The following is a 12344-nucleotide window of genomic DNA, read 5'->3' as shown; positions in this document are numbered from 1 at the left end:
AAGGGGCCAATTTGCTCGTGCAGGAGCTCTGGCCTGAGCAGCAGGCTTCTGGTCTGGTACACTTCTAGGACGTACTCGTGAGGAAGGGAGCTGGTGGGCACAGTTCTGTGCTCTCCCCCCGCCTCATTCCAGTTTGCTGGTTATCTTCCAGAAAGCAGCTTATATACTTGTCTGGTGCCCTGATTTTTGCAGCTGCTACCAGGAACACCTCTGCATTGCCTGGTTCAGGTGGCCACAGTGGCTTACACTCATGGGTCCTACAGAACTACAACCAGGAGAAAAACAGCTATGCTTAGAGCACAGCAAGAGCTAACAGATCCAGGAGCTCAGTCTTCCTGAGAAAGAGGCCTAAAAGCTTATCATCATTGACAGCAAGCATTGGGGTGGGGGTGGGGTGTGCAAAGCTTCTCATTAAAAACACACCAAGGGCTGACTGTAAACCTTTCCTGGAGACTGCAGACGGCAGGCACTACCTTCATGTTCTCCCTCTGCACACTCCAAAATGCCAGTATATCTTGAAGAGGAGCCCTTACACATGTCCAGTGCCCCTGGTTTTTATCTCTGGTGCCTTGTTTTTTTGTGGCTACCATGGGGAACACCCCTTAATTACCTGGCTCTGGTAGCCACAGGGACTCACATTCCTGGGTTCCACGGAACTGTAGCAGTTGAAAGGATGATTCTTGGCAGACTGCTGCTGAAGGGCACTGCACAGACAGAAGACTGAAACACACCCCTGGTCTTTCAGCAAAGCAGGTATCCACTTGCCCTGGAGCTCTGGCCGGGATTCAGGTATAGCATCTGTTTAGAACCATGTGGAGGTGTTCTCAAGAAATATAGGCAAGAGGACACCATCTATGCTCTCTTCCTCTGCCTCACTCCCAGAAAAGGAGATAATACACTCCTCTGGAGCCTTGATATTTGCAACTGTTGCCCAGGGGACCCCTCCAGATCACAGTTCCAGAGGACTGTATATATCTGCCTGCTTCAAAAGTTGCTGCCTAAAGGTCTGGCTTCCAAATCTGCCTCAATCTAGGTGCTGGCTGACATATGTCCCTTCAGAACAAGGACAGGTCTTGACACATTCAACTACTGGGAACAATTAAAATAGGCTGTGTGGACAGTCACAAAGGATGGAGAGACAATGAAAAGTTGGGGATGGACTGTACAATAAGGTTCATCTCTACACAAGGCCACTCCTTCAAGACTGGGTCAGTTCAGTTCAGTAGCTCAGTTGTGTCTGACTCTTTGTGACCCCGTGAACCACAGCACGCCAGGCCTCCCTGTCCATCACCAGCTCCTGGAGTCCACCCAAACCCGTGTCCATTGAGTCGGTGATGCCATCCAACCATCTCCCCCTTCTCCTCCTGCCCTCAATCTTACCCAGCATCAGGGTCTTTTCAAACGAGTCAGCTCTTTGCATCAGGTGGCCAAAGTATTGGAGTTTCAGCTTCAACATCAGTCCTTCCAATGAACACCCAGGACTGATCTCCTTTAGGATGGACTGGTTGGTCCTTGCAGTCCAAGGGACTCTCAAGAGTCTTCTCCAACACCACAGTTCAAAAGCATTAGTTCTTTGGTGCCCAGCTTTCTTTTTAGACCAACTCTCATATCCATACATGACCACTGGAAAAACCATAGATTTGACTAGATGGACCTTTGTTAGCAAAGTAATGTCTCTGCTTTGTAATATGCTGTCTAGCTTGGTCATAGCTTTTCTTCCAGAGTAAGCATCTTTAATTTCATGGCTGCAATTACCATCTGCAGTGACTTTGGAGCCCAGGAAAATCAAGTCTGTCACTGTTTGCATTGTTTCCCCATCTATTTGCCATGAAGTCATGGGACCGGATGCCATGATCTTAGCTTTCTGAATTTGAGTTTTAAGCCAACTTTTTCACTCTCCTCTTTTACTTTCATCAAGAGTCTTTAGTTCTTCTTCTTTCTGCCATAAGGGTGGTGTCACCTGCATAGCTGAGGTTATTGATATTTCTCCTGGCAATCTTGATTCCAGCTTGTGCTTCATCCAGTCCAGCGTTTCTCATGATGTACTCTGCATATAAGTTAAATAAGCAGGGTGACAATATACAGCCTTGACACACTCCTTTCCCAATTTGGAACCAGTCTGTTGTTTCATGTCCACTTCTAGCTGTTGCTTCTTAACCTGCATACAGATTTCTCAGGAGGCAGGTCAGGTGGTCTAGTATTCCCATCTCTTTAAAAATTTTCTACAGTTTTTTGTGTCCTGTCATTTAACACTGGTGAAATTATCATGATATTTTTACATTTTGATAATCTGCTGGCAATAAAAAGTCAATGTGAACCATTCTTCACTCACCCAAAGCTGGTTTTAATCTGTGCCTTGAGAATGACACGAAAGCAGTGTTTTCACACCTTTTCCACGTCACAGCACACTATAAATGGCACTGTTTGTAGGGCACACAGCGGTTCTGGATTCTCTGGCCTACCCAAAGCCTGCCCTGCTAATTCACCAGGCTCCAGCCCAGAGTTCTCCAGATTTGGGGAAGGTCTGTGAATACCGTGCTCCCTCTAGTGGTCAGAATCACTACTTTTCTCCTCCTCTAATCCCTGAAGAGGAACACCTGAAATGGAGGAAGAAGCGCCTCACCCATAAACTTATCAAAGCATCTCTGTCCAAACAAGGCAGAACTAATTATGCAAAGCGTTTGTTAGAAAAATACCTCTTTCAACTGCCTGTAGCTATGCATGTGGGCCTACATAAGAAACGCTTGTTTGGCTGCATTCAAACTCCTCTGAAACTAGAAACTGAAATTAGTCTACACCACTACATAGCTCTAGAAAGAGGCAACAACTCACATCCTTAGAACTGGCTATTCCAGGGCTGACTCGGCAAAGCTGTGGGCCCCTGAGTGGAGATATCGTTAATCAGCTTTCTCTTTCTTCGCTTGCTTGAAGGCCATTTTCTAAATAGAAGGACATTTGAGTGTCTTTACTAAAATGCCAACTGGTGTTGCTAATTCTCACTCTGATCCTGGTTTGCTTGAATTCAAAAAACAGAAAAAAATATATCTTGTATGATGTGTGTAGCTTTGACAGTTCCTAGACATTCTTTTGCTCAGGGCAGCAAAAATTGGGCAGCAAGAAACACAGGGCTCCAGCTGTCCTCTCCATGCTGATGGAGAGCAGTGCAAAGGGACAAAGCTTTTGGGATATGGTAGCCCAAACGTTGAGAGGGATATTGACAGTTTTTCTCCTCTAACAAAAAATAGTTAAGCTTATTTTGGAGGAAAAATGTTAAAAGCTGGCATACTTGTATTAAGACAATGAAAAGATGAAATACAATTCCCAATTTATAGAATGTACTGCCATCTACTGCATATAAAATATCATTGTTCCTCCTACTGAAATGATTATAAATCAAGCAATCACACACTTTGAAATATAAATGAATTTGTAAGATCTGGTAACTGCCACAAAGAACTTGTAGTTTAGACTGTTCTATGGCTTTTAATTTTCTCATCTGAAATCATCTCTTCAATTTTTCCTTTTATCTTTTTAAAATTCTATTTTTCCCCAACCCTTTCATGGCAGTAATTCTGGAAGTTACATTTTATTTTATTATGTGAATATTGCTTTTTATAGCATTTGCTCTTCACATATAAATATTCTTCCATCTGAGGATATTAATTACATTTTCTGTATCTCGCTACTTCCTACACTGGTTCCATTCCCTGAGTTCCCTCAGTCCCCCACCCGTTTGTTTATATGAATGCCTCTCACTTCAGAGGCTTTTCTCAAATGGCTAATGATCATTAGCTGCCTGTTCAGATGAATAGCAAGGTACCTCCGAGATGACTGGGGCTCAGTCAAAGTGGGAGGGGTGTGTCCACTGGTGGAGGCCGCAGCTGAGACTATACAGGCCTTTTTTCTAGGATTTTTGAGAGGATTTTCTCTAATCCACTGCTTGGAGGATGTTAACTTTGTTGCCAGTTTTCTGGGAGTTTAATATCACTGTTAGGTGTGCAGACTTTGGTTTAATCTCCTGCTTTCAATGTAACACTCTGCCTTTGGCTATGCCTGGTATTCCCGAATCCGTGATCCTCATTCAACAGCTCCAGAAAATAAACCACTGGTGTTCTGCAGGGCACGGGTGAAGTGGAACCTACTCCAGGTGAACATGGCAACTAGGAAAATTTAACAGCTTCTTAACAGATTTACAACCGCTTCACCAGTTTCTAGCCCCACCTCACCTGTTAATTCTTATGCCTGAAGAATTATGGACGAGGTTTGTAACACTGTACAGGAGACGGTGATCAAAACTATCCCAAGGACAAAAAATGCAAAAAGGCAAAGTGGTTGTCTGAGGAAACATTTACAAATAGCTGAGGAAAGAGAAACGAAAGGAAATGGAGAAAGGGAAAGACAGATCCACCTGAATGCAGCGTTCCAAAGGAGAGGTAAGAAAGCCTTCCTCAGCGATCAATACAAAGAAATAGAGGGAAACAGCAGAATGGGAAAGACTAGAGATCTCTTCAAGAAAATTAGAGGTATCAAGGGAACATTCCAGGCAAAGATAGGCACAATAAAGGACAGAAACAGTATGGACCTAACAGAAGAAGCAGAGTTTTAAGAGATGGCAAGAATACACAGAATAATACAAAAAAGATCTTAATGACCCAGATAACCACGATGGTGTGATCACTCACTTAGAGCCAGACATCCTGGAATGTGAAGTCAAGTTGGCCTCAGGAAGTATCACTACGAACAAAGCTAGTGGAGGTTATGGAATTCCAGTTGAGCTATTTCAAATCTTAAAAGATGATGCTGTGAAAGTGCTGCACTCAATATGCCAGCAAATTTGGAAAACTCAGCAGTGGTCACAGGACAGCAAAAGGTCAGTTTTCATTCCAATCCCAAAGAGGAGCTATGCCAAAGGATGTTCAAACTACCAGACAGTTGCACTCAATTCTCATGCTAGAAAGGTTATGCTCAAAATCCTTCAAGCTAGGCTTCAGCAATCGTTGAATTGAGAACTTCCAGAAAAGGCAGAGGCACCAGAGATCAAACTGCCAAAATTGGCTGAATCACAGAGAAAGCAAGGGAATTTCAGAGAAACATCTACTTCTGCTTCACTGACTATGTAAAAGCCTTTGACTGTGGATCACAACAAACTGCGGAAAATTCTTAAAGAAATGAGAATACCAGACCATCTTACCTGTCACCTGAGAAACCTGTATGAGGGTCAAGAAACAACAGTTAGTACCAGACATGGAACAACTGACTGGTTCAAAACTGGGAAAGGAGTACAAGGCTATATATTGTCACCCTGTTTTTAATTTATATGCAGAGTACATCATGCAAAATGCCAGGCTGGAATCAAGATTGCCAGGAGAAAGATCAGCAACCTCAGATATGCAGATGGTAACACTAATGGCAGAAAGTGAAGAGGAATTAAAGAACTTCGTGATGAGGGTGAAAGAGAAGAGTGAAAAAGCTGGCTTGAAATTCAGTATTAAAACACTAAGATCACAGCATCTGGTCCCATCATTTTATGGAAATTAGAAGGGGAAAAAGTAGAAGCAGTGACAGATTTTCTCTTCTTGGGCTCCAAATCATTGCGGATGGTGACTGCAGTCATGAAATTGGAAGACACTTGCTTTTTGGAAGGAAAGCTATGACAAACCTAGCCAGCATATTAAAAAGCAAAGACATCACTATGCCAACAAAGGTCCATCTAGTCAAAGCTATGGTTTTTCCAGTAGTCATGTATGGATGTGAGAGCCGAACCATAAAGAAGGCTGAATGCCAAAGAGTTGATGCTTTGAATTGTTGTGCTGGAGAAGACTCTTGAGACTCCCTTGGACAGCAGTGAGAATAAACCAGTCAATCCTAAAAGGAAATTAACCCTGAATACTCACTGGAAGGACTAATGCCCAAGTTGAAGCTCCAATACTCTGGCCACCTGATGCAAAGAGCCGACTCATTGGAAAAGACCTTGATGCTGGGAAAGACTGAAGGCAAAAGGAGTAGAAAGGGCAGCAGAGGATGAGAGGTTGGATAGCATCACCGACTCAATGGATGTGAACTTAGGCAAACTCCGGGAGACAGTGAGGAACAGTGTGGCCTGGCATGCTTCAATCACGGGGTTATAAAGAGCTGGACACGACCTGGCAACTGAACAATATATAAGACAGTCAACGAGGACCTGCTGTATGGAACAGGAAACTACTCCATTCTGTAATAACCTATTGGAAAAAGAATCTGAAGAAGAATGAATGTATGTATAACTGAATCACTTTTCTATACACCTGACACAACATTATAAATAATATTAAATTAAAAAAAGAAAACAAAAACTCTTTTTAGTTAAAAAAAAAAAATAGAAGGCCTGAAGGATAGAGAAATTAACTGCCTGTCTCCTTTTCTTTCTAAAGTAAACTTATGCTCATTTTTTATGTTGTTACTCTGAACTGCAGGAAATGCGTTCCTCTAAAGGAACAACTCTGAGCAAGGAGTAGCTTGCTAGTGATCTTCAGCATGCTCTTTAACCTCTCATAAATAAAACTGGGATGATAATAAGTACAACAATAACATCTACTTTACAGGTGATTCTCTGAGAGAATCATAGTTAAGGTATCTAAAATATCCTCCACCGTACTTAGAATACAGCAGCAGAGTGAGAACACTCAGCCAAGGGTAGTTACAGTCTCAAATGATAAACCAGCTCATGCAATTACCAGCTTTTTCCCCTTGTTTGACTACTAGGGAGATTTACTGTGTCTTCCAAGGCTAATCAGCAGACACTGGAGTTACAGCACAGTGAGTTTAATTCAAGAGAGAAACTCTGAACACAGAGAACTCCACAAGGATTCCAAGTCACAAATCTATCTGAGCACTCTATCAGTCAGCTTTATCATTACCTGAAAATGGCATGAAATAAATATATATAAACATATGAAACAAGTAATTACAAAAATAAAGTTTATTTAAATTCTATATATACACATACACACACACACGCAGAGTACCATACATTTACTTATTACATACAAATTCTGCTTCTCAACTACAAAATTATGTATACAGTGTAAATAGCGGTAAGAATTCTTAAAGCACCCTGTACTTCTTTCATCCTAAGTCTCACACTTGTTTTCCACCCACAATTGGACTGGGACTTAAAATCCACATGGACATTTACTATAGCATTTGTTTCTTCCTAAAAAGAAACTCTAAAAAGCTATTATTAAATCAACAGTATGTCTAACAAATACTATTATCTTAGATCCAATAATATACAATATTTGAGATACGTAAAAGGCTTTTAATCTGCTTCTACTTCATCAGCAATACTTTATTTCATACATAAAATTCCCTAGTCTTCCTACATTCCTAGTGATCTTAAAATGGAAACCAGTTCATGTTACCGTATCTAGTTCTCTTTTTTTCTTTTGGTCAGAAAGCCAAACACTGAAAATGCATTTTAAAAAAAAAAATTGCATTACAACAGGTTGCTATGAATTAAGCCCAGCCCCCCAGGCCTGTCTTTATAACTAAGATACATGCATATGAAAAATAAAAGATTAGCTCAATTACTTGTCTTCCCACCACATAACCATTTAAAATAATTTTCCAAGGAGCGAAGTGAATTACATAATTGTACTGATAGCAGAGTCCCAATTTGTTTTACTAAGCAACCTCCTTTTCTGTATATCTCAAAGACTACTGGTGATAACAGGGCACTAAGAAATGGATGGCTGACAACAATGATGTATGTAGAAATACATATGAATATTCCTTTCAAATAAACATATGCTCAAGGTCTGTATTTAAAGAACTGTATTGAGAGGTAACATCTCCCTTACTACTGTGTATTCCAAACACACCTATTACAGTGCCTGGTATACAGCAGGTGTTTAATATGTAGTAAAGATCCCCTGGAGAAGGGAAAGGCTACCCACTCCAGTATTCTGGCCTGGAGAATTCCATGGACAGTCCATGGGGTAGCAAAGAGTCGGACACAACTGAGCGACTTTCACACATTACATACACACACAAATGAATAAATGGTGTGGAAAAAAAGTAGTGTATTCAACTCCATGCTGGTTCAATAGCTAATAATGTCCACTTCAGTTTGGGGGACAACTTACAAAAAATTGGTAAAGGAAAATGACAGAACAATACAAAATTCTTGCAGGAGTGATAATTTTGCAAATCTATCAAAAGATAATTATCATATATTAAAAATGAAACACAGATAATTGTGAAGTTATGTCCATCTTGGGGTTAATAATAAGCCCTGAGACAGAAAATACTGGTCCGTGCACAGCAGCTTCCCAAGCTCCTTCCCCAGCTGAGGGGCTTTATATAGAACAGTAAGTAAATAAAAGTTTCTGAGCCATTCCAGTATTCCCGCTGTTCTGATATATGAGAGACAAGTTGTAGGCAATATCTCTTCGTAAGTCTATCTGGTCAATTTCTATACCCTAGGGGGAAAATACAAAAATGAGTATATTTCAAACTGACAACCAGGACAATTTTAAGGAAAATAAACAGCTTTTGCAAGTGTTCAAAAAACTATTAAAATTCATATTACTAAAAGAAATTATAAAACTAGGCATATACCTTGAATATACATTTTTATCAGGTAATGCTGATTTCAGTTAATTGTTATAGTAACTGTTTCATCAAATATTTTTAAATGTCTAACCAATAAGTTAAAGAAAAAAAGTTTCATCCACAAGACATAGCAGAATAAACACTGGATGAATTAGGATTTAAGAGTAAAAAAAATGAAACCATAAAAGAAAAAATACAGTTGAATAATAATATAACCTTGGTAGGAAAAGCCCTTTTAAGTATAATAAATAGGAAAAGTAGGAACTAGAAACACTGACATGACTTCATAAAAAATGTAAAACTTCTGCATGTAGAAAAAAAAATCATAACACAAATGACCAGATGAGAAAAAAAATATACTATATAACAGGCATATAAAACATAGGTCTAGGAGCAAATACACCAAACTTATTATAATGACTACCTTATGGGTGTTATTACTTTTTTTTTCCTACTTAAATAACCCAAGCAATGACCTCAATGGAGTAGATTAGATCTATGTTCCTATTCTTTACCACACAAAATTTTGGAGTCAACTAAGAACATCTGCATCAATGAAAAATGTTGCCCTATAAAGCTTAAGGAGCAATACATAAATTATTTATGAAGTTAAGAACACAACAGTATATGTATTTCATCAGCATAACTATAAGAGTAGGTATTCATTTGCTTAATGACTAAAGTTGAACAAGGGTTAATAGAAAAGAGTTGTGAGGGACTGGGGGACTATGAGTGCAGCTTTAAAAACAACAATGATAACATACTTTCCTTCAGAAATTAGGCTTTAAACAGATTATCATAGTATTGGCAACACTTCATCCTATATTACATTAACTTAAAACTACATTTATACTGATCTTTAATCTCTATAAAGAAGTATGTTAGCTACACTTCTGAACTTGAAAATGAATAATGGCTACAGAACTCAATACTCAGGCTTCCTGTCTACCAGCTCACACCTGTAAACCACAGGAGCTATCTTAGGATAACCGAAATGGTCATAACCACAAGTCATATGTGTCCACATGATTGCTGATTAGGTCAGTAGGCCAGGATGTCAAACAATTACTTGCTGCTGAACATAATTAAATAAGTGCATTCAATAAGGGGAGAATACATTTTAATATATAAGCTATGATTAATTTCACTGTTTCTGGACCACAATAGTGAGCTAACTGCAACTTATCGATAGATGAAATGAAGTGTCTCCTCAGTTTTTTAAAGTAAATCATACAGTACCTCTACCATAAGCGGAGGGAGCTCCAGGGCCTTCTGATAATAGTGGATTGCAAGATGATGCAGCCCCAGTTGGTGAAGGGCACGGCCCAAGTTGTAGAATGTCTCCTGGCAAGGCCCACGTAAACTGAGGTATCGATTAAGAAAGGAAAAGCCCTACCAAAGAGAAAAGATAATAATTCAACAGTTCAGTCATTTGACAAACACGTGCAGGGGCAGGAATACAATTTTCTATCTTTGGCTACACTGTGCAGCATGTGGGATTTTAGTTCCCCAGTCAGGGATTGAACCTGCATCCACTACATTAGAAGTGCAGAGTCTTAACCAATGAACCACCAGGGAAGTCCCCCAATTTTTTTTTTAAGACAGTCTCACCCTAAAAGATAGTCTCACCCTAAAAGATAGTCTCACCCTATATATCTGTGGTACAGTGTCATATCATAAGATAGTCCAGATTTCTTCCGAAGGTGTATTTTTTTTAAACTAAAGACAAAAAATTCACAGAAGATAAAGCCAAATGTTACAACTAGCTATCAAAGACCCATAATCTAAAACAGAGAATATATATTTACGGTTTCAAGTTGGTTTTTGTGGCAGTGCTACTGCTGCTGCTGCTGCGTCACTTCAGTCGTGTCCGACTCTGTGTGACCCCATAGACGGAAGCCCACCAGGCTCCCCCGTCCCTGGGATTCTCCAGGCAAGAGCACTGGAGTGGGTTGCCATTTCCTTCTCCAATGTGTGAAAGTGAAAAGTGAAAGTGAAGTCACCCAGTCGTGTCCGACCCCCAGCGACCCCAAGGACTGCAGCCCACCAGGCTCCTCCATCCATGGGATTTTCTAGACAAGAGTACTGGAGTGGCTTGCCATTGTCTTCTCCATTTGTGGCATTAGAGGCTAGTAAAATTTTAGATTTGAGATACATGTCTAAAAGCTTGACCAAAATATAAACTCCAAGTTCTTACCATGATAATTTAGAAAGGTGCATCCTCAGAAACAAACTCACTTGAGTATATCTGACCTTTCTGGTTAAATGGTACCTTTTATATACCTCTCAGAAAATTAGTAACTTCTTAATGTTAAAAAACTTGATTTTCTTTTTTCCCCCTCTGAAAGCTTCTGACTCAATCGCTTTATGGGGAAACTGATTATTTCAGAGCATAGCTATAATGAAGCAGGCTCCCTGTGTGTCACAGCATCCAAATAAGCAACTTGCTTCTTCACTTCTTCCTGTATTCACTTTCCCTTTCAAATGCAACTTCAAATTCTACCATGCACAGAAAGCTACAAATTGCAAGATGCAAGTAACTGATGTAAGCAATTAAGCAAATATATTACCTGAGAATTAAATCAACAAATTTTTATGTATAAAAAATAAAATGTAATTATTCCCTGGGTGATCGGGTATGTAATAAATGGTCACAAATTTTTCTTCATAAATTAATAAATAATAAAAATTAAGGAATTTGTTAGAATTAATGCCTTCTAGTAATAAAAAGTGTGCTCAATAAACAAGTCATATTTTCTGCATGATGAATCCATTTGAGTACATGAATATGAGTTCTACTGAAAAACATGGTTCTCTATTAAGTAATAGCAGACAAGCTATTAATCTCAGAAGAATCAAATCCACGTGTTTAAAAGTGAGAAATTCAAAGACAAAAATCTAAGAAAGAACATTTACTTTCCTTCCCTAATTACTTAAAAAACAGGTATATACATGCATCAAACATAAAAACTGAAATAAAAGCAAAAGTGTTGAGGATACAGGGGTGAACGAGACAGACCAGATCTCTGATCTCTTGGAGTTTATATTTTCACTAGAGGAGACAAGCTATGGTAAGAAGGTAAACAAAAAAACAAAAAGGTAATGCAAATTGCTTTACGAACTAAGACTTTAAAAGAGTCACACAGGCACGTATCCATACATTATTGTATGTCTATATTATTTTTAAAAACTAATTTAAAAACTCTTTAGGACCTGGAAGGCTGGAAGCCTCTGAGGCTCCAGAATACAAGAAAGCCTGCACGGGATTCCCTAAGATTCTGCCTAAGCCTTCTCTTCTGATCTGGCTGTGCACCCTTTCCACATGGCTGTGTAAGTCTTGGCCGGGAGTACTCCTATATGGTGATCCATGAGTGCTGAACACAGGAATGGATACTTCCAACAGGTGCACTAAGCAGGTACTACTTTTGAAGCAGGGTAATAAAAGCATTAAGTATATTCATTTTTAAAGAACATAAAATCAAGTAATGAGGAATCCAAATGAATTACCTGTACAATAAGAGCATGTCTCTTTAATACATACTTCTGGGATGCCATGTGAATAAAGGTCAGGCCTATACAGAGGTTATAGAGAGGTTCCTGGGGATGGGTGCGAAAGGCCTGCACATACTGTCCTGAAAAATGAATAGTGATGTTAGATGACAGGACAAAAACATAATTCCTTACTTCTTCAACACTTACTCAAATATAGTTTAAGGTAAACAAATATTACTATCACTTTAACAGACACAAAG

The 12344-nt window shown here is 39.4% G+C and overlaps 1 protein-coding gene across 1 annotated transcript in view; it reads right to left on the bottom strand.

The window, feature by feature from the left end:
* Nucleotides 1-6943: 6943 nt before the first annotated feature.
* GTF3C3 (general transcription factor IIIC subunit 3) overlaps nucleotides 6944-12344 on the bottom strand; it is a 31096-nt gene continuing 25695 nt past the window's right edge. The window contains exons 16-18 of the mRNA XM_088828649.1: nucleotides 12100-12224; nucleotides 9832-9984; nucleotides 6944-8459 (exon numbers count right to left, since the gene is read on the bottom strand). Coding sequence (XP_088684775.1) covers nucleotides 8337-8459; nucleotides 9832-9984; nucleotides 12100-12224 — 401 coding nt within the window. The 3' untranslated portion in view covers nucleotides 6944-8336. The remainder of the gene's footprint in view (nucleotides 8460-9831; nucleotides 9985-12099; nucleotides 12225-12344) is intronic.

This window comes from Moschus berezovskii, chromosome 2 (assembly GCF_049115385.1).
Source record: "Moschus berezovskii isolate FMDL1 chromosome 2, NW_MosBer_1.0, whole genome shotgun sequence".
In the NCBI taxonomy this organism is placed as follows: Eukaryota; Metazoa; Chordata; class Mammalia; order Artiodactyla; family Moschidae; genus Moschus; species Moschus berezovskii.
This window is presented reverse-complemented; position numbering and strand designations above follow the sequence as displayed.